Source organism: Chrysemys picta, chromosome 7 (assembly GCF_011386835.1).
Source record: "Chrysemys picta bellii isolate R12L10 chromosome 7, ASM1138683v2, whole genome shotgun sequence".
Classification (NCBI taxonomy): Eukaryota; Metazoa; Chordata; order Testudines; family Emydidae; genus Chrysemys; species Chrysemys picta.
Genome location: NC_088797.1, coordinates 61,767,038 through 61,794,066, shown reverse-complemented (window position 1 = coordinate 61,794,066; position 27,029 = coordinate 61,767,038). Strand labels below are relative to the sequence as shown.

Sequence of the window (27,029 nt, the reverse complement as noted above, 5' to 3'; positions counted from 1 at the left end):
GACAGATATAAAGACATCTGGCCACTTCCAGAACTCCGCAGAGCCCTTCTGTCTCTGCAGCCAACAACTCACAGCATCTTATTCCAATTAAAATCACCCCAAATCTCACTGCTGATTTTTACCTCTGTTTGTTTTAGGTATGGAATTTTTTTTCTTATTATTTACATTACGGATTTGGGATGTCACGCTATGTACATTTTAAGAGTTATTTTGCTTAAAAGGAAACTGGTGCCCAAACTGAACGCAGCTTCCAGTGGATTGGATCATTTGAAATGAAGACAGCCTTTACAGTAATGGAAGGTTTTACTGCTGCTATTTACTTGGGTCAGAATAGTTTAGATTGGAAAATAACTTTTTTAAAAAATCAATCCATTAGTATTTCTAGGTAGTTCTCCTTTGTGTATGTGTTTTATTTGTGAAGAGAGAGAGAGAGAATTTAGAAACTTTTGTTGGTTCTGAATGCTGTCCACCAGCAATGAACTCTTCTTCTTTTAAGATCACTGTATACAGTATTGGAGGCGATTATTTTCTGATACTGTTGAGATGGGGTGAGGACTCACCACTAAGTTTCTATAGGAGCGCTCAGTTTATTGTCTGTTCATTAATAATTATTTGCCGCCTGATGAAATCTCGCCGCTGGGGTTTGTAGTTGTTTTGTGTGTGGGGGGGGTAGGGGGTTGGCTGATTTTTTGGTGGGCAAATCCGTATTACTCCGATCAGGAGAATGACTCTTTGGTGTTTGTTTCGCAGCTCTGGACAGCCGCCGTCCTTTGCCTTGCTCCTGGCAATGTTTTACTTCCACTGTCCCCCGCAGTTAGAGGGTGAGTGTTGTGGCACAAATTCGTGTAAGTACCGAAGTTTCACTTTGGGCGGGGGTGGGTCTGGGCAGTGAACCCCCGTGAACCTTGCAGATTTTGCCATTTCTTCCTTGATTTCCCCTTCCATCGGGAAACAGCAGAAAAGCTCAGCGTTACCCGAAGAGGAAATATAATAGCACCCCTTGGTGTTTCCTCCAGCCTCAGGATGGAGGCAGGGATGGGGGGGAGGGGGTATTTTTTTAATTTGATTTATGTTGGAAGTGCCTTGTTTTTGTTGTGTTCCCTCCTCCCCCCCATGACATTTTGCCACCTGCCTCCCCTCTGTGGATAGAGAGCCCACAGATCAGCCCCAGGCTACGAAGGAAATGCTTTCCTCCCCTACCAGCACAGATGTTGGTTTCACGGCTGTAATCGGGACACTTTCAGGACCCCTCCCCCCCTTGTAGCCAAAGGGGCCGCATAAATCTTTAATGCTATTTTACAAACGTGCTGCGGAGCGGCTAGAAAGGAGAGGACTTTAAATGGGCTTTTTTTTTATTATGGTTATTGCAGCAATTGCGATTCCACTGTAATCCCGGTATCAGATCTGCCCTGTCACCCGGGCCGAGGCTGAAGGAGCGCCTCTTGCCTGGTCAGAGGCTAGGAATAAAACCAGATTCAACTCATGTAAAGTTCATTTTCGGAGCGGAAAACCCGTGTGGGGCTGACTCTCCCATTGTCCTCTGCATGTGCTCCCGATGATTAAATAACCAGTGGAGGGTTCCTACCCAGCTGACACATTTCCACCCAGCACAGGGGATTTCCCCCCCTTTCAGCCACTTACAGAACTAGCCTGCAAACACCGAGAGTCAGGGATTTCAGCGGACAGAAAATACCCCATCTCTTCACCCGAGCTTTGATGTGCCCAGTTTTGTACACGCACCCCCTCTATTCCAGCTATTAAACCGGACCAGCGCTAACCAAGGGCTTTATACAGGGCTTCCCCCAAACTCCCATTGCATGCCAGACAATTTGTTCATGTAGTTTATTGCTCAAAAACAGACACGCTGTGACTTTTTAAAAAATGACACATTCAAAAGCGACCGTGGTGTGTTCAGAGATCAGCCTGAAGCCGATCTTGTCAACCCCCTTCCTGAAAATGACACCTGAAAGTTGTTTTCACTTTAGACGAAGAAGCAGAAGCTTAGCATATGGGCTGGAATTAAGGCTACCAGCACCTCTCCTACGGAACAGCCTCAAAAATAAATTCTTTCTTTGTGAGTTTTCCCAGGATGTGATTTAAAAAAAAAACAAAAACAACTTGGGGAAAATATTTTGGCAATTTAAGTTAAACTCTCTTTTTTTAAAGCTCAAAATGCTCCTCTAGTACCCCCCCACACACACACACACACGCAAAAGTGTCATAACTATTTTTGTTTTTTGTTTTAAATGACAATCGATTAGTGAATGACTCACTTTTCTCTACTTAGTATCTCTGCTTAGGAAACTGGTTGAGGTACTAAATTATTAGCCACTGTGCATAAGGAGTGAGAAACTTTCCACACAATATGCATCGTGATTTGCTGACATGCAGATTCGGTCTGTATGTGCAGTAGAGAAACTGACACGATACTCCCCGGTTATTAATCTATGAATTATTTTTTTAAATAGATCCTCTTTCAGAGCATTCCCCGGGTCAAAATCCACTTTCTATAAGTATCTAAAGATTAGTTTATGAGTTAATTCTTATTTCCACAATTAATACACATGCAAAATGCACGCCCAGGATAGATGAAAACACCTCCTTATCGCACATTATAACAGCTCCTTATCAATTTACACGTGCCAGATGACATATAATACAGAACCCTAAAGACATGCCGGATACAGGTATTCAACATGCAACTCATTACATGTAGTGCATATAATACCAACATGCCATTCAACTAATTAGTCGTATTATTTTTAAATAATTTGTTTAGTGAATTCTGAACAAGTACCATTCAGAACAATACCGTGTGTAAAATATGCATAAAATAGCAGAAAAGAAACATTTCGCAGGGAAAGGGGCCATCTGATCAAATAACTCTTGATTGCTCCTTTGTTGTTACTGAAGGGAAAGGAAAAGAAGTATAAAAACCAGATTTAAATAGTACTAACTCCGTGGGCCATAAACACAAAAAAGGTTATCCTTGAAGTGAGGGCGACTGCATTATTTAAAATGTAGACTGTTTGTCTCCCTACCGCCAGCCCTCAACAAAAGGGGCATTTCCTCTGTTTAACACCCGGGTTTGATCTGAAACATGAAAGGGCCGTCATTGCTTCTGTTAGAAAACCCTTGTATAAGAATGGACAGGAGCTGATTTTACAGTACTACATATTGCCCTAATGCAACGTCTGTCTAAGATCAGTATCACACAGCCAGTAAAGGGTGCATTTTCTCGCTCTTCATAGTTTCTATAGACTGCTGGGATTCCTATTATTATAATTTATTTCTAGTGCGGTAGCGCCTAGGAGACTAGATAATGGACCAGGAGCCCATTGTGCTAGGAGCTGTACAACCATAAACTCCTGTGTTCAACACATCATTCGACTTTCGGGGGTAGAGGTTAGTAAGCAAAGCATTAGCTCTAGGGTGACTTTGAGTGCTTGCGGGTGAGTGTTTCTAAACATTCAAACAAAATAAGTTTTGCTGTTTAACAAACAGAAATGCACTGATCTGGGACTTTTCAAATACTATTCTAATTTTTAAAATACCTGGTTTGTTTATAAAAGGTAAATTTGCAATTCAATCATCCATAATGTATGGAACATGCTCTTGTTTTATTCTTTTTATAATTGGGAATGGACAGAATGTGAATATTTACGAGTTAGCTGCTATGCACGCATGCACCTGTTTCGCCGATCTTTTAGAAACACATACCACTGAATCGCTAGCATAAATTATCGAAGGGAATGAATGCAGTCCGTCAGGTGAAAAGTTCACTTGTTAATTCAGATTCATGCTATAAGTGGTTACTTCTATTTACACTATAGATCATAGCCATTGTGGTTGATCAGGAAATGAATACACATTTATATGTCAGGCTGGAGCCTTTCAGGTAAATAATATGCAGTTGATAATGCGAGAAGTTAATTTAATCGTAATGAAACTGATGCGCTGATAGAGTTCGGACTTAATATGTATTTGTAAATACCCTAAATAGCTACCTGCCCCAAGTTACAGAACAACAATAACCATCTATTCTGTCCCCCTCTGCGTCCAAACCGCTTCAATATAGGTTTCTTTCTTTCTTTCTTTCTTTCTTTCTTTCTTTCTTTCTTTCTTCCATCCATCCATCCATCCATCCATCCATCCATCCAATAAGGGGACATAAACCACAGAACACAGATGTAAGGAGTTGAGTGCCTGAAAGCAGGCACCCTCCGTTCCTTCTCGCTATGCCCAAAGTGGTCACCCTGGCTGGCTCGTGTGCTGCCATCTGGGTTTCCGTAGCAGCGCCCCTTGACTTCAGCGGAGAGTCCTGTTGTGAAATGGATTGATTGCACCACGGCCCTCACACGCTCAGGAACAGAAGTTCAGAGCAGAGTGTCCGCTTCCAGCACCTCTGCGCCTTGCAGTCAGACACCTGGCGCTGGGTAAATGGAGAGGTTTAGGGGATATTTATAGTTTGGAACATTTTATTGTATTTTGGGGATTGGACAGGTAAAGTGGACATAGGGCCCGCTGGAGATCTCAGCCAGACTGATGTGAATCCGGGGTGACTTCAGTGGAGTGACTCCGGATTTACACCGCCCCGAGGTCCGAGTCCGGGCTACAGGGGAGAACTGGTCAGGGGGAACCGCGCGCTGCAGGGCGTAGGCAATGCCGGGTTCACAGCAGGAACCTACGCAGAGCCCCACGCATTCCTCAGGCACTGCCCTGTCCCTTGCCCCCATAGGTTCTGCCCCCTTCGGAGGCCACTCCACGGGAGACTTTGACGATGGCTTCTTACGCAGGAAACAACGCAGAAACAGAACCACGTTCACCCTGCAGCAGGTACGGGCGCCTCCTTCCCTTCCCTTCCCTGTCCCTGCAGGCTCACCTCTGCCCCTCCCCGCAGAGCGCAGAAAGCCCCTCGGATAGAGCCTGCTGCCTACAGCCCGCAAGATACAGCCTGACCGGCCTGGCTCAGTCTGCCCTGTGGCTGTGCTGTGGGGAACACAGCATCCAGAGATCCCCCCTCTACCAGCGTGGATAAACCCCAGCAACTCAGACAGACAGCAAACCCAAACCCCTCCTCTTGATAGATATTTCCTCTCGTCCTTTAACCAGCTGGAGGCACTGGAAGCAGTTTTTGCTCAAACCCACTACCCCGATGTGTTCACTAGAGAAGAGCTGGCCATGAAAATCAACCTCACAGAAGCCAGGGTGCAGGTAAACATTCTGGTGAATTATTTAACTCTGATATTAAAACTGGCAAACTTTTTTTTCCCTTTTGACATCATGATTGCAGAGTGCACATTTGGCCAAAGAAAGCAAATGAAGACTATCTGTCATTTTCATGATGCACTTTAATAACATCAACATAATGTGGAATATTAGATTAGGTTGATTAATCGGTCATTCATAATTAACTAGTGATAATGTTCTACACTAATTTGTCCGCGTCTCTAAGGTACTAAATTACATCAATGCACATCCATTTCCTTGCTTTGGAAAAAATAAAAAAAAGAGCTGAGACGTGATTCTCCAAAGCAGCTATGACCACTACCAAGCAACGGGGCTAGTCAATTGCAGGAGTCCAGTTGCCAGAATAGAAACCCTTACTTTAACTTTCCTCCCCTTCCACTACTTTCAAAATGCTGCATTTAGGTGGATTAAAAAGCTTGCAATACTATTTAAACACCTTTAATTTGATCCCATAATTAGCACGGTCCACAAACACCACTTCTTAAAAAAATTCCCCAGATCCATAGATTAACTTTATTTAAGTGTTTTCAAACTCTGCTGAGAGCTGCAGTCCTGCAGTCGCATGAGATGGATGCATATAGCTTTGCAAGCATCCACCGCTGGTTTTCAAGCCATTCTTTGAGCACAATTATGTATTCATTTTATTTATGGAGCTTTTCTGCATGCTGTTTTCCCCCCCAAAGTAGGTGCTCGGGGTTAAGACTATGCAAAGATCTAATTGTAGGAAATATAATAGCTTGCCTTTTGTTCCCTAGGGTCATGTTAGTATCTCTTAAAACCCAATGGCTGAAGAGCGATAATGGAATTCACCGCAGTAAATAGGGGATTGTAAACAAATTATTTCTCCTATAATCAGATTATGCGATCCTGATTATTAAATCTGAACATGAATCATTGGTCATATACAGGCAAATTAAACTGATTATTATTTGGAAATGAAAATCTCCTTTTGCCAGTGCATTGTAGGTGCTGTCTTTTTTTGCTTTTTTGTTTAAATAATGCCATTTTGGCTATTGGTGCCTAAAGACTGAACTGCAAATTGAGATAAATGGGACAATTATCGAGCATTCAGAAGTGGAAGATCATAACTTCTCTCTGGAAGGTGCAAGGGTGAGATAGGGGTGGTGACAATTAGATTGCTGAGGACTGGTGTTTAGCCTTGTTGTTGGCTATTATGCAAACAGACAATAGATGCAAGCATTTGTTTAGTCTGCTTTCATGCAGGGACATGGGGAAACACAGAGGATGGGAGATATGTTTACATTTATACCCCTTGCTCATTCAAATATGATTAATGTGCTATAAAGCAGAGTCTTAATCGAAGATGATGTTGTCAAACAATAACTAAATAGGGAAATAAACGACTTCATCATGCTCTTTCCTCAGAAGCAGGCAACTGTCAGTGCAAAGTCATTAAAATATGATAATGAAAAATAGCTCAATTAAATGTTGTTATAGCTGTGACCTTCATTCAATTAAGACGCAAGAAAGTGTCTGCATTTTGCTTTGCATTTAACTGCCCTAAATTTAGAATATAGATAAAATCATTATTCAACGTTTGCTGATACATGCAATTAAAAGCTAGCTAAATAAAAATGAAGTTGTAGGAGAATAATAATTATAATAACAATGCTGGCCATTCGGTGATCATGAGGTGCATTGCCTGCCCCATGGCTCAAGGGGGGTTTTCAGCATTTTCAACCTGCCTAACTATTTGAAGGGGGGAAGAAGAATGATATGGGGATGGGAGGGGGAGAACTAGGAATAATGGAATGAAATTAAGAACATGAATGTTTAGGCTGAATGTCAGGAAAAAGTTTCAGACAGTGAGATCTGTTAGACTGGAATCTAACAGATAATCTACCATCCCTTGAGACATTTACTATAGGCAACAATGCCAGAGAATATACTGTAGGCAACATCCCACCACTAAAAACTGGATGGAGAAAATGACCTCTCATGGGCCTTTTCATTTCTGACTTCTTTGATCCTAGCTGAAACTTAGTAAGGATTTAGGTCTGAAATCAACTAAGCACTTAGACAAGTCCTTATGTGCATCTATCCCACACTTTGGCATGCGCTTAATTTTAGTTACATGCTTAAGTCCCAAATAAGTCAATGGAAATTAAAGTTAAGCACTTGCTGATGGGTGTTGGTCAGTAGGGGCACTGTGTTGGATTGGGGCCTTACTATTGAAGAAAATATTCCTATTGAGTGTTTTTAAACACAGTTTGGTTTTCAGAGACAGAAGTAACTGTGCTTGTAAGGGCTTAGCAAAAATCCTGAGGACACACTTGATTGTTCCACAAGAGAAAAGGAAAAGTTTTCGGCAAGCTTCAGACAACTGTCTCTACTGAAATAGTAATTCACAGGCAGCTTTATTGCTTCGTGTCTGGTTAAACAGGGCATTCATCATTGATTTCTCTCCTCTTTTAGGTATGGTTCCAAAATCGAAGGGCTAAATGGAGGAAGACGGAACGAGGCGCATCAGACCAGGAAGGCTCTAAAGAAACAATGACTGAGGTGGCACCCCCAGTGAGGAACTTAAATTCCCCCTCTCCAGTTGATCAAACTAGGAACAAGAAGGAGAGCCTAGAGATTCAGCAGAGGTAAGGGTAATGAATGCATTCGTAATTTCTCTCTCTAAACGTACACACACACACTCACTGATGTCTTGAATCAAACAATTCTGTTTTTCTAAGTTACTTTCTCTTCTCTGTCAGCCTAAGCCGATCAGTTGGCCCCACCGGGCCTTTCTTCCCCTCATGTCTACCTGGGACTCTTCTCAACACAGCCACCTATGCTCAAGCTTTATCACACGTCGCTTCTCTGAAAGGTAAAGAGTCTCTTTGTTTAAATGTGGAGTGAAAGACAAAAGTGGATTTTTCAGGTTAAAGGGCTTGCTCCCATGAAAAGCCAAATCCTGACTCTCTGCACTCATGCGGTTAACCCCGCTGACTTTGATGGGGAGGAACAGGTGCAGTATTGGGTCCTTAACTGAATATTTTGCATGATTTTGAGTCAAAGCCTGCTCTCTTTACTCTAGCAGCTTGTCCTATTGCAGTCAGTGAGTTTACTCATAGGAGTAAGGCAAACAAGAGTTGGCCCTTTCAGATGTACTTTGCATGCATTTTTTTAGATTCAAATTTATACTAATAAATTAGTTCTACATGTCCTTTTGCTTTATGCATTCCCTGGCACTATTACTGAGTGCCCCACCCATTCTCTGTGTGCAGTTGCTTTTGCAGCAGATCTCTGTGTAAAGCCCAATCTTTATCTTTCTGCCTGGCAGGACCTCTCTAAAGAATTACATTACTTGAGCGTCAGTGTGTGAGGATATACAAAGGTAATTTCCCATTACTTCAGGTCCATGCATTGAGATGGGAACACTCCGTACCCACGCCCCTTAGTGTTGCCAAAATGCCGCAGTATGCATCTTCTACAAATAAATTACCAGCTGATCCATTAGCTGTTCTTTGCCTAGCAATTTATAAGGCTACGGGTGTAACCAGGATGAATTCAATTTATAGATTTATAAAACATGAAGTCCCATAATACTGCCAAGCACAAAGTGGTACATTTCTGTGCCACATGCATCTATGTATTAAATACATTTCATGAGGAAAGTTACCGAGAGTTTAAGTGCATATCCTGGGAGTAAAAACTGAACCTTGTCCCCTTCAGAATACTCTCTTGGTTTGTGTTCATGCCACTTGGGCTGGTAGCAAGTGTTATCATTTCAATAAATGTATTTTGGTGAATTTTAAAGCAGGTTAATATTTGCTGATGCTGAGTCTGGCATTCGGGGACAAATCCAGCCATTGCTTCTACAGCTGCAGAATCCACACTAGTCATGAAGCCAGTGTAGTTCTGGTGAACAAAGGGCCATGGACTGGATCTGGGAGGAGTCGCACAGGGTGTGCCCTGGACCAGACCCCAGCTCCAGAGAGGCGGCTGGCATGGCAGTTCTCAGGAATTGGGCAGGAGGACATAAAAAGTTAGACGATCTGATGCTACACAGATCTTCTGCACAAATCCTCGGCAGCAGTAGCGGGTTGGGGCTGTGGAGGTTGGCTTCATCCCTTGGGCTGAAACAGCCTCCCTGGAGCAGTACCAGGGCCTCCAGGCAGGAGGATTCCTTTTCCCTAGTTTCCTGCGGAGACACAGAATATACAGTCAGCTACTCCGGTTGGGGACTGGCTCCCTGAATTTGGCTCCAAATACGTGCTTTGAATTGAGGCAGGTCAGAACTAAAGCTAGGTAGCCGAGCATTCCCTTCCTGCACAAACTTTGGAGAAGTTTGCACCCAGACCCAGATTTAATGGCTCAGACGCATGGCTAATATTTACTGCCGTGCACAGGGGAAAGTCCTGAGCATGGCTAGGAGCTCTGGGCTACTGCAGAATGGCGTTACTTAAGAAATCCAGGGTGGATTTGCATATCTGTCTGTAGTGGGGGGCTAGGAAGGGTCTGTTCTGCCTGGTATGTCACGACATTGCCAGTCACAGAGATGAACTAGTGACCTGAGATGCTGCTTTGAGCATAGGATACATTTTTGTACAGTTACCTTTCGGGGAGCATTGTATTCTATTGTATGTGTATGGGAGTTGGTTATTGTTGTTTGATGTGGTAGGGTTGATTTCTAGCCCTTGGAAAATAATTGTAGCATCCCCTTTATGGTGATCACATGCAAAACATCGTCACCTTTCCCCGACACTGCTCCTTCCCACCTCCAGCGTGTTCCCTTTCTCTGCAGCACTGACTGCAATCCACATGGCGTGGGGAGGGGCTGTGCAGGTAGGGGAGCACCTGGAAGTGGTACACAACAAAGGTGTCTCTCAGAGAAGAACACAGCTCTCTCCCTGACCTAAGATATCTGCTGTGATCTCCATGGGAGTGTCAGTTGGCAAAGAGTAAGGAGAGACTCCTAGAGAGTGGGGTTGGTCAGCATCTGCTATGGCACATCATATTACTGGAGATAGGATGAGACCAAGTTTTGCCACCTGCATCTCTGCAAAGGCCTCTCTCAAAGATCAGGTTTCAGAGGGGTAGCCGTGTTAGTCTGTATCAGCAAAAACAATGAGGAGTTCTTGTGGCACCTTAGAGACTAACACATTTATTTGGGCATAAGCTTTCATGGGCTAAAAGTGGGTTTTAGCCCACAAAAGCTTATACCCAAATAAATGTGTTAGTCTCTTAAGGTGCCACAAGGACTCCTCAAAGATCAGTGACTGCAGAAGTGGCCCTGGAGATAAAGCAACAGGATTAAGAAAATTATGCACAGGTTGGTGGTTCAACATGTGCATCCATCTCAGCCTTTCTTAACGGGTGTGCAGGGCATCTAAATGCTGTGATGATGGGTGCATTAAAAAGACAATGGATGTGATGAAAGGCAGACAGACTTACCTGGTAGGATTAGTCATAAAGCAAATCTCAAAGCAGGCATGTCTGAACAGGCAGGAAGGACTTGAGTAACAAAAGGTTTGGGGCCAATTTAACAAACTTCTTCCCCTTGTTTGTGCTGTGTGATCCCAAACAAACCCCAGTCCACTGGCCTTTCAGGACATGATCTGCAGCACGGAAGCCAAGCTGAATTTTTATTGACTCTGGATTTTTGTGGGAGCAAATTTGCTTACACTTTCCCAGCTCACTAGATCCCTGAGTCAGGAAAACACTTCAGCATGTGCTTAACTCCCATTGAGCTCAATGGGACATAAGCCTGTGTTTACTGGATGAGATTGTCTAGCTTCTGTTATTCAGGAGGTCAGACTAGAAGATCATAATGGTCCGTTGTAGCCTTAAAAATTGATGAGTCTGTGACTTTAAATTGTTTCTTGATTCAGGACATAGGTTTGCAAATCTTGGACCATATCATATCACCAGTTTTTAGGTGGACATCCTCATTATTAGGACTTAGCTATGTTGGGTAAAATGCTGGTTTCTGACCACACTGCAGATTTCAGTTGCATAATTGATAAACCTCCTATTTACATCAACAGAAGCTCAATATTTGCAGGATTGAGTCCTCAGCTGGTAAATTAGTTTCATGGTCAAACGGTGTTGGGTTAGAACTACTGGGCAAAATAGCAATGAGCCTCATCCTGATCTCAGTTATGCTAGCTTTTCACTAGTGGAATGCTACTGAATTACTCCTGATTTACACCAGTGTGAAAGCAGAACCAAACCCCAGATGTCAGTTTGGAGGGGAAGTAAGGAAAGGGGAGAGAGACACAGTGTTTAAGAAAGTCTGTAAATCATTTTTACATCTTGTTGAATTCAACCAGCCAGAGGCTTGGTTTGTCCCTCTCGTCCTGTGCCCCACAAACTATGAGTAACTTACATTGGTTTGGGAGTTAATTTGTAACCAGGACAGTGGGGAAGTAGGGGAAAATCCAACCCCTGGGTAGATATTACTTTGTAGATATTTCAATCCCCTGGGTAGATATTACATTTTTATCTTTGGAGATGATTGAAGTGGCCTACATGGCTAGAAACTGCTTTTAGAATCACTTTGCAAGAGGAATCAGGGCTGGATTCTGCCACAGTTACTCACACTGAGTAGGACCTTATCTTGCAAGTAGTTCTGTCAACATCAATGAGGGGTGTAAGATGCCAGTCTGGGTGAGTAACAATGGCAGAATCAGGCCTTCCATTTTTTCTTTGAGGAATGGGGAGGGGAGGAAAGGGGAGAATTAAGGAGAGTCTAACTTTGCAGGGAAGATCTGAAGCATTTTTGCAAAGTGCAGGAGTCAGGTGACCTAAAACTCTTAGGATCTCTGTCATGCTGGCCATGAGTGACAGCTTTTGAGTCAGCAGAAGTATTTATATCCTGTGGAGGTAAAACAGGCCCCCCAGAATCAAGGTGCCTTTTCCATAGTCATACACCATCCAGCATGAATCTCCCCAGAACAATGTTACCGGTGTCTCTGGATCCATCTGTGGTGGGTCCTGTGAATGGCAGCAAGGGCTGTGCATGCCCATGATTGGGAGAACAGCCCCTGCTAATGTGTTCCTTGATAAGACAGTGAAAGCAGCCTGCCTGGCAAGCAGTGACTCACAGATGAGTGGTGCATGCCCAGTGAACCAAACATTACTGGAAAGTTTAGGTTATTTTACAGTTCCTAATGAGAAAAAGGATTTGCTGGACTGTATTGGACCACTGAGCCATCTAGTTCAGCAACAGGCCGGTATCAGTGGACAATATTCAATGGATGTTTTAGAGGAAGACAATTAAAAATTAATGCTGCTAATAATAAATGATGATGATTCGCCTAGTTAACCATTATTCTACCCCCCAAGGCTCATTTTCATTCCATCACCTGAAAGCTCTACAACTAGGGGTAGCCTGTGTGAAGAAACCAAAACGTTTTCTCCTCTCAGTTTTGGATCACCTGGCCCAAGTTGTCCAAAGCCATCCACAAATGCCATCTGGATCTGACACCTTGTGATACAAACCACGGTAGGATGGGGCCTTCCTAGGGGAAGGCAACCCAGTTGAGACAAGAGATTTAGGACTAGCCTCGTATTGTGCAGGGATTCAAGATGAGCTTCATCCTCAGAGATTACTATTCACTCAGCACAGCTTTGCAACTCTGGCCCGAGCCAGGGCCACCCAGAGGATCAGGGGGCCTGGGGCAAAGCAATTTTGGGGGCCCCTTCTATAAAAAAAGTTGCAATATTATAGAATACTATATTCTCGTGGGGGCCCCTGTGGGCCCCGGGGCCTGGGGCAAATTGCCCCACTTGCCCCCCTCTTTCCCCCCGGGTGGCCCTGGCCTGAGCACAGCGAGTGCTATTTCCGACAGACTAGGAAATGTTGCTGTAGAGCAAAGCAAAGTCAACCCTGGTCTCTCAGGAAAAAAGCCCCATGCCTCCAGACCTCTGCTGGTTCAGGAATTCAGATCTGTTCCAAAGGGAGTATTCCCACTCTAAGGCCATCCAGGAAGGAAACAGGCCATTGGTACTATAACATCAGAGAATCATGGTGCAGAACACAGACTATTCCACAGAGTAGCTCATCTTGTCATCAGGAAGTTTTCTTGATTTTCAGCCTATATTCTCCCCATATTAATTGTATCCCATTAACCCCTTCTATCATCTGGGACAATTCCTCTCCCTCCTAGGTGTTTATCCCATCAAATACTGTATTGAGACAGTCATCATCAAGCCACCACGAGAGCTATACATTTGGGAACAAACATTTGATAGTGGGCTTGTCAATCTAGCAGAGAAAGATCTAACACACTCCAATTGCTGGAAGTTGAAGCTAGACAAATGCAGACTGGAAAAAAAGTTCACATTTTTAAAGGTGAGAGTAATTAATCATTTGAACACTTGACCAAGGATCGTGGTGGATTCTCCATCTCTGACAATCTTTAAATCAAGACTGGATGTTTTTCTAAAAGCTCTGCTCTAGGACTTATTGTGGGGCAGTTCTCTGGTCTGTGTTAGACACGGGGTCAGACTAGATGAACACGATGGTCCCTTCTGGCCTTGGAATTGATAAATCTATTAATCAAGATGATACGGTTTATCAGTTGAAGAATCACCATTGCATTCATAAATGGGATCAGCCTTTATGTGAAATATGAAGCCTCATGTTTCAGGATACTAGTCATCCACTAAGTTCCTGGGGATTGGAAATAGCTTGTTTTAGTCCATCAAAGCATCAGGGGTTGGGCACCATCAGAAATTGGACTAGTTGGACAGGACCACTGCACTGGTCCACTATAGCAATTCCTATGTTTCCCCTATGTTCCAAGATAAATCACTTACCGTAAACCAGGCCTATGCAGTCCATTTAGCAGATTTAATTGCAGAGCCTCAAATATGAAGGGGAAATACTAGCTTTATTTATGGGCTGCATAACAATAGTCATCAGGAGAAGCTAGTGTTCTAAATGGAGAGACCTCAGAGCACCTCCTTAATGGATGACAGTATGAATGCAATTCATTAATGGAGAAGAGGTTATTAATGCGTGTAAACAAGAATCTCCGTTCTTAGCGGAAGTGCTCTGCTATTCTTGCGGCTGAGGCCAAAAGCGCGTCCGTTAGATTCAGCTGAAACTTCCTGAGAACCTGCGATACATAGTGCAGCATATGTGGAGAAAAATAATTACACTTGCCAGGGAATTACTTTCATAATTCACTCCCAGCTCCATCCCGTGCGAGTGAGAGCTGGCTCTGTTTTCCTAGCAGCCCCACGCCATGGATAGAGAACCAGCATTTCACGTTATATACCAAAGCGGCTAATCCAAAGCAACATTGATTAGGGTCTTTCATGGTTGGTTTGCTGCTGTGCTTGCAGCTGGGAGCATTATGGAGGATTAATTGTGTAATGTCCAGTAAACGGGCTAGAAATGTAGCTCCGCTGTGCTTAAATTTTTATTATGGACAGATGAGGAGAATTTGTCAAACGTCACTTCAGTAGAGAGAGACTGGGAATGAAACATGCACGGTCCTGAGTTATGCTTGAACAGGTGTTTACAAGATGAAAGAAATGTTATCTAGTGTAAAAAATAGGGGACTGGGAATCAGGACTCCCAGGTACTCTTCCCTGGCTCTGTCGCAATTTGGACCCTGCTTCAGGAAAGCACTTAATTACGTGCTTAAGTGCTTTCCTCGGTGTGGGACCTTGGGCAACTCATTTAATCTGTCTGGATCTCCTTCTGCTAACCCAATGCAGTGATCTGGTAAGGTGGAAAAGCTGCTGCTTTGTGCACAGGTGAACACAGGTTCAAATCCTGGCTTATCTCGTGCAGAGAGGTAAAAGCGCTGCTGCCTTATGGGGGAAGGGCTGGTGCAGTTGTCAGAGTGCCGACCTGGGCTCAGTTCTCTGATCTCCAACGGATTCCCTGTGGGAGCTCTTGGACAGTCACTTGGTCTCTCAGTGCCTCAGCTCCCTGTGTACAAAGGGTATGCTAGCACTGCCCTACCTCACAGGGATGTTGCAAGGATAAATACATTAGAGAGTGTTAGGTGCTCAGATACCAAGGTAATGGGGGCCAGATAAGTAGCTAAGATAGAATGAGGTAGATGGAAGTTTTGCTGTTGATTTCAGTGGGAAGAAGGATCAGGCCCTTTGTGGCATGGCTTTCTTCATGGGGGATGACAGTGATGGTGGGAGGATTGAATCCTGCCAACCCTTGGTGGTGAGACCGATACTTACTGGTGCAGGTGTTCACTCTGACCTCACACAGGGTGGCACACATCCACAAAGCGAAGGATTGTACCTGTTTGGAGAGGACTTGAAGATGCTTAGGGAAAAGGTGGGGGGGGAGGTGCTAAATTCTGGTTGTTTCTAAGAATTATTGTTGCTCTCAGATACACATGCCCTGCCCTTGTGGGCTTCCCTGCCCATGCAGCCAAAGGCAGAATCTGGCCGCAGGTTCCTAAATTATTTTTGGAATTGCACTAACAGCACATAGAGGCTGGATACGGACTCCTTGGAGCTGGGATTGTCTCGTCTCACGTGTGTGGGCAATGCTTAGTGCACCACACATACTGCCCTAATAACAGGAATAATGGAAAAATGAGCTTCCCTTTAATGTAAAACGGGTGAGTACAATTCATGTAACGTGAAATACCCTGGACCCAAAGCTGTATTGTATGCCAGCCAAAGCTCGCATTGAATTAACCGGGCCACCACCTCAGCCCTGTTTTGCCTGCTTTGCGCTGCTCCAGTGGCAAACCTGGCTGATCTGAAATCGTGGTGGCATTAGACTATTAGAGCCAGCGTAGCCTGTTCTGTACCACCCTTTCCCAGCCTCCAATGCAGAGGGCGTGGCTGGAGGAAAAGAGATGTGGGTGACATTCCCCTACACTAGGGCAATTTGGGAATGTGAATTTATAGCAGGTGTGAAGCTGCTCTAAGTTACACGGGGGCCAGGTGGGCCCTTACCAGCTCTAGGCTGAAGGAGCTACAAAGTTAGCAAAAGGCCACTTTTACCCTCCCACTGATCAGTCCTGAGTGCAACTAGGTACATTGGCTGTTTGTAGTAATCATGGAACACTGCGTTAGGCCCCCTTTGAATCAAATCTCAATAGCAATTTAATGTATTCTGGGTATTGGCTGGCCATACATCCCTGGTAAAGGCAATTTTACTGTGTGGGGTTCATGTGGGTGCAAACAAGTTGAAAAAAAACCCAGCTGAATATTATAAAGAAAAAACTCTACCCCCACCCCCACCCCTTTACTGTAAATTAAACAGCATTTAGTGGCGTGCCACAGCCCAGGATTTTAAATGAGGATTTAAAAGGAGCAGAAGGTAGATAGATACTCCATTTCCTACAATTTCAGGTTCCAGCTAAGATTTTCACCCCCACACAGAGTTTGTGAGAGGAGGAGAATTGGTTTTTGGCTTTCAAGAAGAAGATCTATTGAATTTCTGAAACTGTTGAGCTAAAATCATATATACCCGATATATATTTTTGAATATTCCTAAATCAATATATGCGCCACTCCACTTCCATTTTCCTATGCTGACTCTGAACATTAAAACAACACAGCCTGGGCCAAAGGGTTCTGTGTGTAACCCAAATTGTAGTTCAAGTACCTTTACAATTAAAATGTGCTGTTGGCAGAGACAAGACAGAATTAATTTAATTTTTCCTGTCAGTCTCTGTAGTAGATCAATTAAACTGCCAAGTGGATCAAATATTTCAGACTGTATTTATTACATTAAATATTTATGTTCAGGCTGAGCCTTTAAAGCATGATGTCATATAGGAATGCAAGGAGGCTTCGATCAATTCAGCAGAATTTGCTGTAACTTAATGGAAACCTAATTGTGTATTTTAATTTAGTATACAGGAGGCAGAGAGTTCTTGAACTAAAACAGTTCACATGCGGTACTTGAGCAACCTGATCCAACTCCCTTTGAAATCAATGGAGTAACTCTCATCGATTTCAGTGGAAGGTGGATCAGGCACTAAGGGTACATCTACATTGGAATAAAAGATCCGTGGCATGGCCGCGGCTGGCCCGGATCAGCTGACTCAGGCTCACAGGTGTCAGGCTGTGGGGCTAAAAATTGCTGTGTAGATGTTCAGGATTGGGCTACCGCCCCGGCTCTGCGACACTCCCCTCCTCACAGGGTCCTGGAGCCCAAACCTCTACACAGCAATTTTACAGCCCAATAACCCGAGCCCAGACCCGGGCCAGCTATGGCTGCTTGTTTGCTGTGTAGATGTACCCTCGGTAATTAAGAACAACTGTTTATTTTCCAGTAGTGTTGCATGCACTCCCAGGCTATTGCAATGAGATAATGGGCCAAGTTCTTCCCTGGCAAGCGTGGATGCATATACCAGTGAAGTCAATGCGCTTTTCCACCATAGGCCCACTGACAAGCATGTAGAAGGCATGGGAACCGATTCCAAACTCACTTATGCTGCTTTATTCCGATATAGCTCCACTGACTCCATTGCTCTTACTGCCCATTTACACAGGTGAAGTTAGAATCAAATCTGCCTTCACATGACTTGCTACTGTGTATTGTAATGAAGGGCCAGTTCCTGCTTTCATTTACACCAGCATGACCCTGGAGCAACGACACTAGTTTAAATTGAGTTATTCTGGATTTATACAGGATAACTGAGAATGGAATTTGACCCACCGTCATACAGGCATTTTAGTGGCAAAGAAAATTAGGCAAGCAGTTCATGGATGAATTATTGATGGGGGTATCCATGTGTTCACCGGGGGTAGCTCAACTGCATTCGACTGCAGAAAGCCACTGGGTAATAGCAGATCTAATTATTAAGCAAAGAACCTAGATTGGTATTGAAAACTGATAAATATTTTATCCCTTGCTAACCATAGAGCAAAAATTATTCTTATTCGATTGAGTCTATTCACACTCATCTGAACTCAGCCAGGGTGGCCTCAGAAGGGGAGATACTAATTTCTACCTCCCCTCTCCTCCCATACAGCTGGCCAAATTAATGCTAGCCTCGCTTTTGTGTTACCTGGGCCCACTTCCTTCCCTTCCAAAGGACTCTGAGTGGCCGTGTCGGGAGGTCGACTATTCTCACAAAAAGGTTGCAAAAAATGACTAGCTGAGTTGGGTGCTGAACTTGATGAAACAGCAGGACTTTTCCCTCTCTCGGTTCGGGACCTAATCCTGCTGCCACGGAAGTCAGTGGGAGTTTTGCTATTGATTCCAATGTAGGCAGTGTCAGGTGCTCTGTGACTAAGGTCATGTCTACGCTACACAATTAAGTCGACCTATGTTCCCAATTCACTACACAATTCAGCTACCGCAGTAATTACTGCAGTTTTTTTGTGTCCACACTACCCTCCTTCAGTTGGTGGTGTGCATCCTCACCAGGAGTGCTTGCAGTGACTTCAGAGGGGCAGCATGGGGGTCTGAGAGCTCCCAGCTTGGCCACAGCCCATGATCTCAGTTCCCCAGTCCCCATGGGAGGGAGCTCCCAGCTGGAGCCTACCTGCCGCCCAGGCTCTCAACTCCCTGTGAGAGTGAACTCCCTGTGGAGGGGGGAGCTGAGAGGCTGGGCAGCAGCTGGGCTCTAGTTGAGAGCTCTGCAGGGAGGCCCCAGCCTGCGCTCTCAGTGCCAGGCAGCAAGACTGCAACTGTCAGCACTGCTGGGCTCAGAGCTGGAACACCCGCTCCCACCTCAATTTCAAAACAGGGAGCCTACCAGTAGTGAAATTGACATTCTTGTCAATTTCACCACTCTGGCTGTCAGCCACCCTGACAGCCAACAGGCGATGCAAGTAACACAGTGTCTATACAGACTGTGTCGACCTAAGCCTTACGCCTCTTGTCGAGGTGGGTTTACTAGGCTGGCATAGCAAGCGAGTTACAGCAGCAGAAGGAACACTGTTATGTGTACACTTATATAGTTAGGTTGACGTAAGCTGCATTACGTCCACTTAACTTTGTAGCGTAGACATGCCCTAAATCACAATGTTACAGCACTTGATGGCCAGTGGGAAATAATGACAGTGACAGAAATAACACAGCATTACTATCTGGATTTTTAAAAGAACTGCTGAATATTAGCATTGATATTGTGGTAGAATCTGCTGGCAGTCGCCACATCTGGATTGGTTCCCATTTTACTAGGTGCAGTACATATAAACAAATGAATGATAGTCCCTGCTGAGCTTTGGATCAGATCTCATTTTGAGATCTAATTTTTGGATATTTTCTTTCCCTATCTGTTTCTTTTTCATAGTGAGAAAAAGCAGCAACATTTCTTAAAAGCCTGGAAAAACCTAATCCTGTTTTTTTATTGTAGAACATCATAGTCCTGCTTCCTTTCCTAAACTGTCATGATATGCTGCTCTGTGCTGTTAAACCGTTGCTGCATTTCACCCCAGAGATGGCTGCATTTCAGTGAGCATAAGCGTACTGATGTATTTGTTTGTGGGTAGAAAAAATTATACTTCATGTTATATACTGTGCAGATTTTGTTATAAATCCCCTTTTTCATGTGCTCAAAACTTCACCTTGTTATTTAAATTTGAAAGCCACAACATTCAGTATGCTGTGTTGTTGTAGCCATGTTAGTCCCAGGATATTAGAGAGACAAGCTGGCTGTCATAATATCTTTTATCGGACCAACTTCTGTTGGTGAAGAGACAAAAGCTTCAAGCTTACACAGAGCTCTTCTTCAGGTTTGGGAAATGTACTCAGAGTGTCCCAGCTAAATACAAGTTGGAACAGATTGTTTAGCATAAGTAATTAACACATATTTCAAGGGACCATTCAAGGTGAAGTGGCCAGTTAACACCTCTCTAGTCACAGGGAGGGGGGAGGAGAAAAAAAAAGCTGGGGGCAGAAGGGGTTAGTGGGTTATAGATTATTGTAATGAGCCATAAATCCAGTGTTTCTATTCAGTCCATGATTTTTAGTGTCTAGCTAAGTTATGCATTTAAGCTCCCAGGCTCATCTTCTGGAGGTGTTGTGCAGGTTTCCTTTGAGGATGAGAACTGAGAGATCAGATCTAGTGTGATCTTTGTGATCACACACCTTGTCTCTACCAAATTTAGTGTCCGATATCAAACACCCTCAAGGTAGAGATATTCAGCCCACTAGAGACAGCAACATCTGCAGGTTTGGATTGTGAATGCCAGTTTGGGAGGTTTAGGATCTGGGGTTTGTGCAATGGGTTAGGGCTCGTACACACTACCACTTATGTCGGTATATCTTATATCAGAGGGGTAGCCATGTTAGTCTGGATCTGTAAAAAGTGACAAAGAGTCCTGTGGCACCTTATAGACTAACAGACGTATTGGAGCATAAGTGAATACCCACTTCGTCGGATGAATGGGTGTGAATAAGCTGCCCCCTGAGTGACGTAAATTACACTGACCCCAGCGCAGGTGTGGACTGCTCCCACTGACATGCCATCACCTCTCCTGGAGGTGGTTTTAACATGCTGACAGGAGAGCTCTCTGGTCGGGATAGAGCGTCTTCACCAGATGTGCTACAGCAGCGCAGCTGCATTGGTGAAGCTGCGCTGCTGTTGCGCTTCTAGTGTAGACTAGCCCTTAGTAACACTTGCAAGCACAGTGGGATTAATTTGGAAATAAGGCACGGCAGAAGTGTTACTTCACCAATCGTAAGCTCTGTGTCTAGGAGAATTGCAGGGGTTAAAAAGACAGCTCAGTTATATTAATAAACTCTCCACACTTCCTCCTGACTTTTCAGAAAGCATTTTCTCAAGAAGCCTTCCTACGAATAACTAATATCCAATAACTGTCCCTGGGAAGTTTTGCTAATGTCCAGAAAACAAACAACTGTCTAGATTCATGTTGACCAAGTAGCACTGAGATTAGCTCTGTAATATGAAGAATACCTGCTTCATGGAGGTTATAAAATCCATCACTCTGTCATGAGCCATTTAACTTGGATATTAACTGCTGAAATTAACGCAAGTCCTTGGCTTGGAAAGATCAGACGCAGACGCTGCATTGCATCAGTAGTGGTCTGTCGTGCCGTTGCCTGCTGGGGATTGGCTGAGGGTAGGATTCTGCCCTGAGTACTGAAGGGGGCACACAGGAGCTGTGGGGCTGCTGGAGTCCCTTGGAGGAATTCTGGCTGTGAAGCTCCCCATGGGGAGTGCATGTTGGAACTGTAGCTCAGCCATCGCTGCAGAGGGGGAAGGGCCATGGCTCTGCCCTCAGGTTGTCCCTGAACTCCCCATGCCTTTCAGACACGACCCAAGGAGGCATTAACGGGGATTCCACCCCGCACCCCCCGGTGGGATTCCTGCTTGCTCAGTGGTACAATGGGAGGGAGTTAGACAGCACTTGCTATGGGTTATTTAGCACACACTTGCCAGGACATTGAGGGGCAAAGTGGCAGCATGGGGCAGGCAGACAGAAAAGGCGGGACTGTCTGGAACTTAGAAAAGGCAGAGACACATTGCCCAGCTGGGGACAAAGGGGAGAGGGGCTTTCGTTCAGTTTGTCCCAGGCCAGTAAATAAATATCTCCCTGGCCCCACTGGCCTTCATCTGCCCCCAAATCCTCCCAAAGTAAAATACAGCTGCACTGATGCAATGGGACTCCTGGCCCGTAGCCGCCAGGTGAGTCCATCAGCACAACCTACTTCCTTCCAAAGCTCCCCCTCCTATTTCCCAGCAGGCCTTACAAGAATCTAGAATTACAAATATGACCAACGGCAGGGACTACATTTCCCATCACACCTGCTGTCCTGGCTCTCTGGAGGAGCCTGGCTGGGAACCGCCCAGGGTTTAAAGTCAATTGAACAAGAAGGGGGAGTTCTCATCACTCCAGCCAAGGAGTGGGGGCACCCCAGGCTAGGGAGAGGAGGGGACTCTCCCTTCTGGTTTTAGCACTGGGGTGGGGAGGAGAAAGCCATGCTCCACACTCTCCCTATTGTTTTATCTCCTGCCTTGTCTCTCAGTCCTGCTGGGGGAGGGCAGCTCCAGCCCAACCAGCTAATGGAACTCCAGGCTCGGGCCCTAAAGCCAGGTATGCAACCTCAGACCACTTCCCCAGACCTCCACTCCCCCTCAGGAGTCACGTCCTCTGCCCCAGAGATGTTGTCCCAGGAAAACCTGGCCACAAGGGCTCCCCTCAGTGTGTGGGTACAGCCTGTTAAGGCAAACATGGTGCCTATCTAGCTACAAAGGAGCCAAGTTTTTAGTATGGAACAAGTCTCCTTGTATTTCAAGAGACACCCACTCCCCTATCTGGTGTCTTGTTGTCCCTCCTAAGCTAAGTGTGAACAAGTGGGATCAGAATTGGATGCGGGGCCTTGTCAAGGACAACCTAGGAGGTAGTGCTAACTATTCAGTCAGTAGTGCTTGTTGCTGTGTGTTATGGCTGGGGGTGCTGTGTTGCCTTTTGATGAGCCATACAGCCAAGGTCCTCACCACTTGAGTTCATCAATGATCCCACAGAACTTTTTAGAAGAGTAGGAATGGCTCCGTTCCATCCATCCCATCTCCCTAACTCCCCCTGCGCCTTCATGTGGATGTGGGATTCTTCCCTGCCCTGAACTGCTGGGTGGCGTAGCAGAACATCTGCATTTCACGAGACTGCAGATCAACTGGTGGAACAAGTGGTTTCTTGCTAGAGATGGCAAAGTTTGCAGTGCCCTGTGGGATGGCAGGTGCAATGAAGCAAAATGATCCTTACAACACAGATAGATGTAATTGACACAGTAATTGACTAACAAGGCTAATGGGTGCGTGTTACTCGGGGTTAAGCAGTTAATACCTGCCCCACAGCCCTGCCTGCCCCTTTCCTTTCCTACTTTTCCTTTCTCTGCCTATCGCCTGTGTTTTCAACTCCACCCTCACTCCAGTGCTCTGGCATCTGCACTTCCCCCAGGGCACAGGAATTCCTGACCCCCTCCAGCTGCCAATAATTTCCCCCCTCATTCCTGAAAAGAAGAATAGATCCAGGATCAAAGGGGTTAATGAACCCACTCACACAATCTGCAGTTTCCTGCAGTTGATCCCAGTCATGGACATTTCCCACCAGTTTAGCTAGTTTAGAGTCCAGCTCTTAATGTCAAACACAAGATACTGGGCTCACTACAGGCGTAACTGGGTGAAATGTAAATGGCCTGTGATATACAGGCAGTCAGACAGTTGATCTAATGGCCCCTTCTGGCCTTAAACGCTAACTGTAATGCTTTTAGCGCAATTGCCCTGATCAGGCCTGACCAAAGCAGCATGTTCAATATGCCCCTCGGACACTTCTCATAACTGGCAATAATGTCTTGCTTGGAAGGTCATGGGCAGTACTCATGAAACACAGAGAGGGGGATTTCCCAGGCATTGCCTGGCTCTTTGTTTGAAGACGAATACAGCACAAAATTGAAATGATGGTGATTTGCACACGCCTCTGGCATCATTTGAGCGCGGGTGCTTTTACACTTTAATCTTATTCCTGTTTCTGGGTGGGTGGTTTTTGTTTTTTGTTTTTGCTGAGGCGACTACCCATTTAGCACAATAAATATCCAGGGTTAAAGTTCAAAGATGCCTGTAGAGCTCAGAATTTCATTTCAGGGATCTCAGTATTAAGGATCTCAGTATTGGGGTTGATCTCCCATATGAAGCACAGGGAAACGAATTCAGCAGCATCAAATTGCACCTTGGGGCTTGGTGCTGAATTTGTGGAAGAAGACCACATATGACTCTAAACGGCTCGACCAACTTCTATCTATGGGCCAAATTCTGCTGCCCTCAGTCACATTGATTAATAACTTACTTTACAAGTTGCCCTGGGCAGCGTGCGAAGCAAGGTACTAATCAGAATAAGGGCAGCAGATTCTGGTTCTTATGGGTCCTGATCCTGCAAGGACCTGAGCATCCACAACGCCCACTGACAGCAATTGAGTGCACTCAACTTTTGGAAGGATCAGGCCTTATAAAGAGGCCAAAATAATACCTGAGATGTAAGCATCTGTTCTCTCCAGTTTTGGAGAAAGTTTGGATCCCAACTTCAGGGTGTTGGATTCACCTTATTGTTCATGGAGACTTTTAGCTTCAGAGCTAAGGAAGGGCCAGATTCCGAGCTGGTGTGGATCAGGGAACCTCCCTTGCTGCCAATGGCACGGTGAGGTTTACACCAGCTGGGAATCAGCCCCGAATTGGGTCATCAACTTGAGCTGGTTGAAATTTTTTTGTCGACTGTTTTTTCAATGGGAAATGACATTTTGATTAAAATGAAAATTTTTCATGACATTGTCTCACTTTCCATGAAATTTCGTTTAGAAAAAGAATCGGGGGGAAGAACATTTTGACGTTTCTGGAAAGAAAAGCTTTGACTTTTTGTTTCACAACCTTTTTCTGTTTCAAAATGTAATTTATTTTATATACATTTTTTTTAAAAGGATCAAAAACTGAAACAGGATTTTCTAAATGCTGGGTTTTCATCCTGAATGGTGACGAATATTTTTTTCAAAAGCTAGACATTTTTCAGGAATGGAAAATCCATTTTCCTCCCAGCTCTACGTTATCATGAAGCTGATTGTAGCTTTAGACCCAGTGAAGGTCCAGATCCACAGCTGCTGTGAATAAGGGAGCCTCTTTTGAAGGCAATGGTGCTGTGGGGGTTATGCCAGCTGGGGATTTGGCGCTGGTTGTGACACCACATTATCAGAAGCTGACAGTGGCTTGTCTCTTTCCTCCCCCAGGGAGCCCGCTGTGCTCTTGCTGCGTTCCAGACCCCATGGGCCTCTCCTTCCTCCCCACCTATGGCTGCCAAAGCAACCGCACAGCCAGCGTGGCAGCACTGCGCATGAAAGCGCGGGAACACTCAGAGGCCGTGCTGCAGTCCGCCAACCTTCTGCCATCCACCAGCAGCAGCCCCACCCCCCCGGCCAAACCTGGCCCGGAGAACAGCCAGGATAACAGGTCGTCTCCGGCCAAGGAACAGATGGATGGGGAGAAGAGTGTATGAGGATGGATGATCCCCACCCACCAGCTCCTTGCAACGAACCCATGGCCTCAACCTCGGGAAATGCCATGTAATGGACTGTGACATGGGCCCCTCCAGACCAGATGCCATGAGGCCACCATGGATCCTGAGGATCCAGAGCAAATACGAGAGAACTCCAGCTGCACGTCACACATCCCTGCTTTCCTGATGCCGCTGTAGATTTATTCCTTTGATTTACTGGCACCTTCTGGGTTTGGAACCGTCCGTGATACCATCTTTAGCCTCCTTGCATCCCAGTGATACCAAATCATCCAGGGCTCTGGCCTGCTCCTGCTGAACTCAGCGATGCCCCCTGGCATTGGCTTCGTGAGGAGCAGGATTGACCCCAAACACCTTTGGCCTGGCTTGGGACAGTGCCTCGGGGTAGCCTGGGCCTTCCCAGCTTGGAGTCAGGGACAGGCGGGTCTTTACCTGGCTCTGAGCTTCCTTTGCGTGACGAGCCCCCACTTCCCAGAGGAGTAGCAGCACTCAGGAATTCCCTGGGTGCCTCTCACAGAGCATCTGCCTCTCAAAATGGTGGTGCCTAGAAAAAGACAGACAGCTCAGGGGGTGGAAAGCCACGTATCACTGCCACTGGCCACGCACCTTCACCTCTGGCGGGGAGGGAGTTGGGCACAGGAGGCTGATGGGGAGACTCAGCAGTGCTAACTAGTGCAGTGCCTTGCAGTGGGACTCCCCAGCTCTGCTCTTGGACAAGCCAGGCAAAACCACAGAGCTGCAGGGCTGTCACACAGCGTGGCTCCTGCTGCCTCTGGTTCAATGGGGGAACTAAGCCACAGAGGCACCGTGTATTTGGGGTCTGCCCTGGCCCATTTAGCTCTACCCCATAGGAGAGCTTTGTATGCCAGTTTTGCCTGCTACTTTCCACTGTCACCAACTTTCACTGAATCTGTCCCAGCCAGCCTCGGTCTGAAAAGCAGAAAACAGTCAAACACATTCCAATCGTACTAAAATGAGTGAAACTTCCATCGAGCGTTTCAGCAGAATACAGTGATCACCAGCAAAATGAAACTGCTAGTGATTGAAATCCCAGCGCCGGGCTCCATGTTAATGTTTTTTCCATTGTTTGTGGTACTTCCTGTATCCACTATAGGGAATGCTGGAAGTACCATGGCGGCATGAATAACTCACAAGCAGCAATGTCAGCATTGTACTGGAGATGGCAGTAATTTCTGGGAATTCAAAGGCTTTTTTTAGGTGAGATTGTTGAGCTTTGAAAAAGTTCTAGGACAATTCCATGCCATTTTGCAAACGTGTTTGGAAAGAGAAGGTGGCAAATGGAGTTGCAAATGGGCAAATGCTTCCTTGTGTGTTGTATTTTTAATAAAGAGGAAGAAAGGATCTCTGGATAGTCCTTTATTCGAGCCAAAAACAGGCTGTCCTATCTCCTGATGCTGGTCAGTTTACTGGAAAGCCAGGAGTACGTCTTAATTTGTTGGCTGTATGCACAGTGAGAAGGAGAAATTGACCCTACTGGAAATACAGTCTCCTCTCCAGCCCGAAACTCACCCTAAACATAGTAGCATATGAACTAATACTCTAGAACTCAATCTAAATTGCACTGAAGTTAATAGAAAGACTCCATTGACTTCAATGGTCTTTGGCTCAGGGCCTAAATTAATCAGGTTACAGAGTTAAAATCAGCCCTGGTGCAAATGGGGAAAATTCCACTGAAGTCAACAGAACTGTGCTGCTTATTGTAAGGGCTGAATTTGACCCACGATCTAGCCAAGCACTGTTTGCAGTGCTGCATTATCCACCCAGGCACTGTGCTATCACCCTGTGTGATGGTGTGCTGAGAGCCTCCTTAGCTAGACGGGGTAGTGCTCAGC

At 45.3% G+C, this 27,029-nt stretch overlaps 1 protein-coding gene across 2 annotated transcripts; it reads left to right on the top strand.

The window, feature by feature from the left end:
* On the top strand, positions 1–26,536 carry DRGX (dorsal root ganglia homeobox). 2 transcript variants are annotated; one of them, XM_065551622.1, is made up of 7 exons: positions 1–137; positions 751–845; positions 4,739–4,836; positions 5,113–5,214; positions 7,687–7,859; positions 7,974–8,086; positions 24,893–26,536. In XM_065551622.1, the coding sequence occupies exons 2-7, from the start codon at positions 788–790 to the stop codon at positions 25,156–25,158; spliced, it is 810 nt and encodes a 269-aa protein (XP_065407694.1). In that variant the 5' UTR covers positions 1–137; positions 751–787; the 3' UTR covers positions 25,159–26,536. The 2 variants fall into 2 exon arrangements, with proteins under 2 accessions (XP_065407694.1, XP_005307383.2); XM_005307326.4 differs by having other exon boundaries at positions 6–137; positions 751–821.
* The last annotated feature ends 493 nt before the right edge of the window (positions 26,537–27,029 follow it).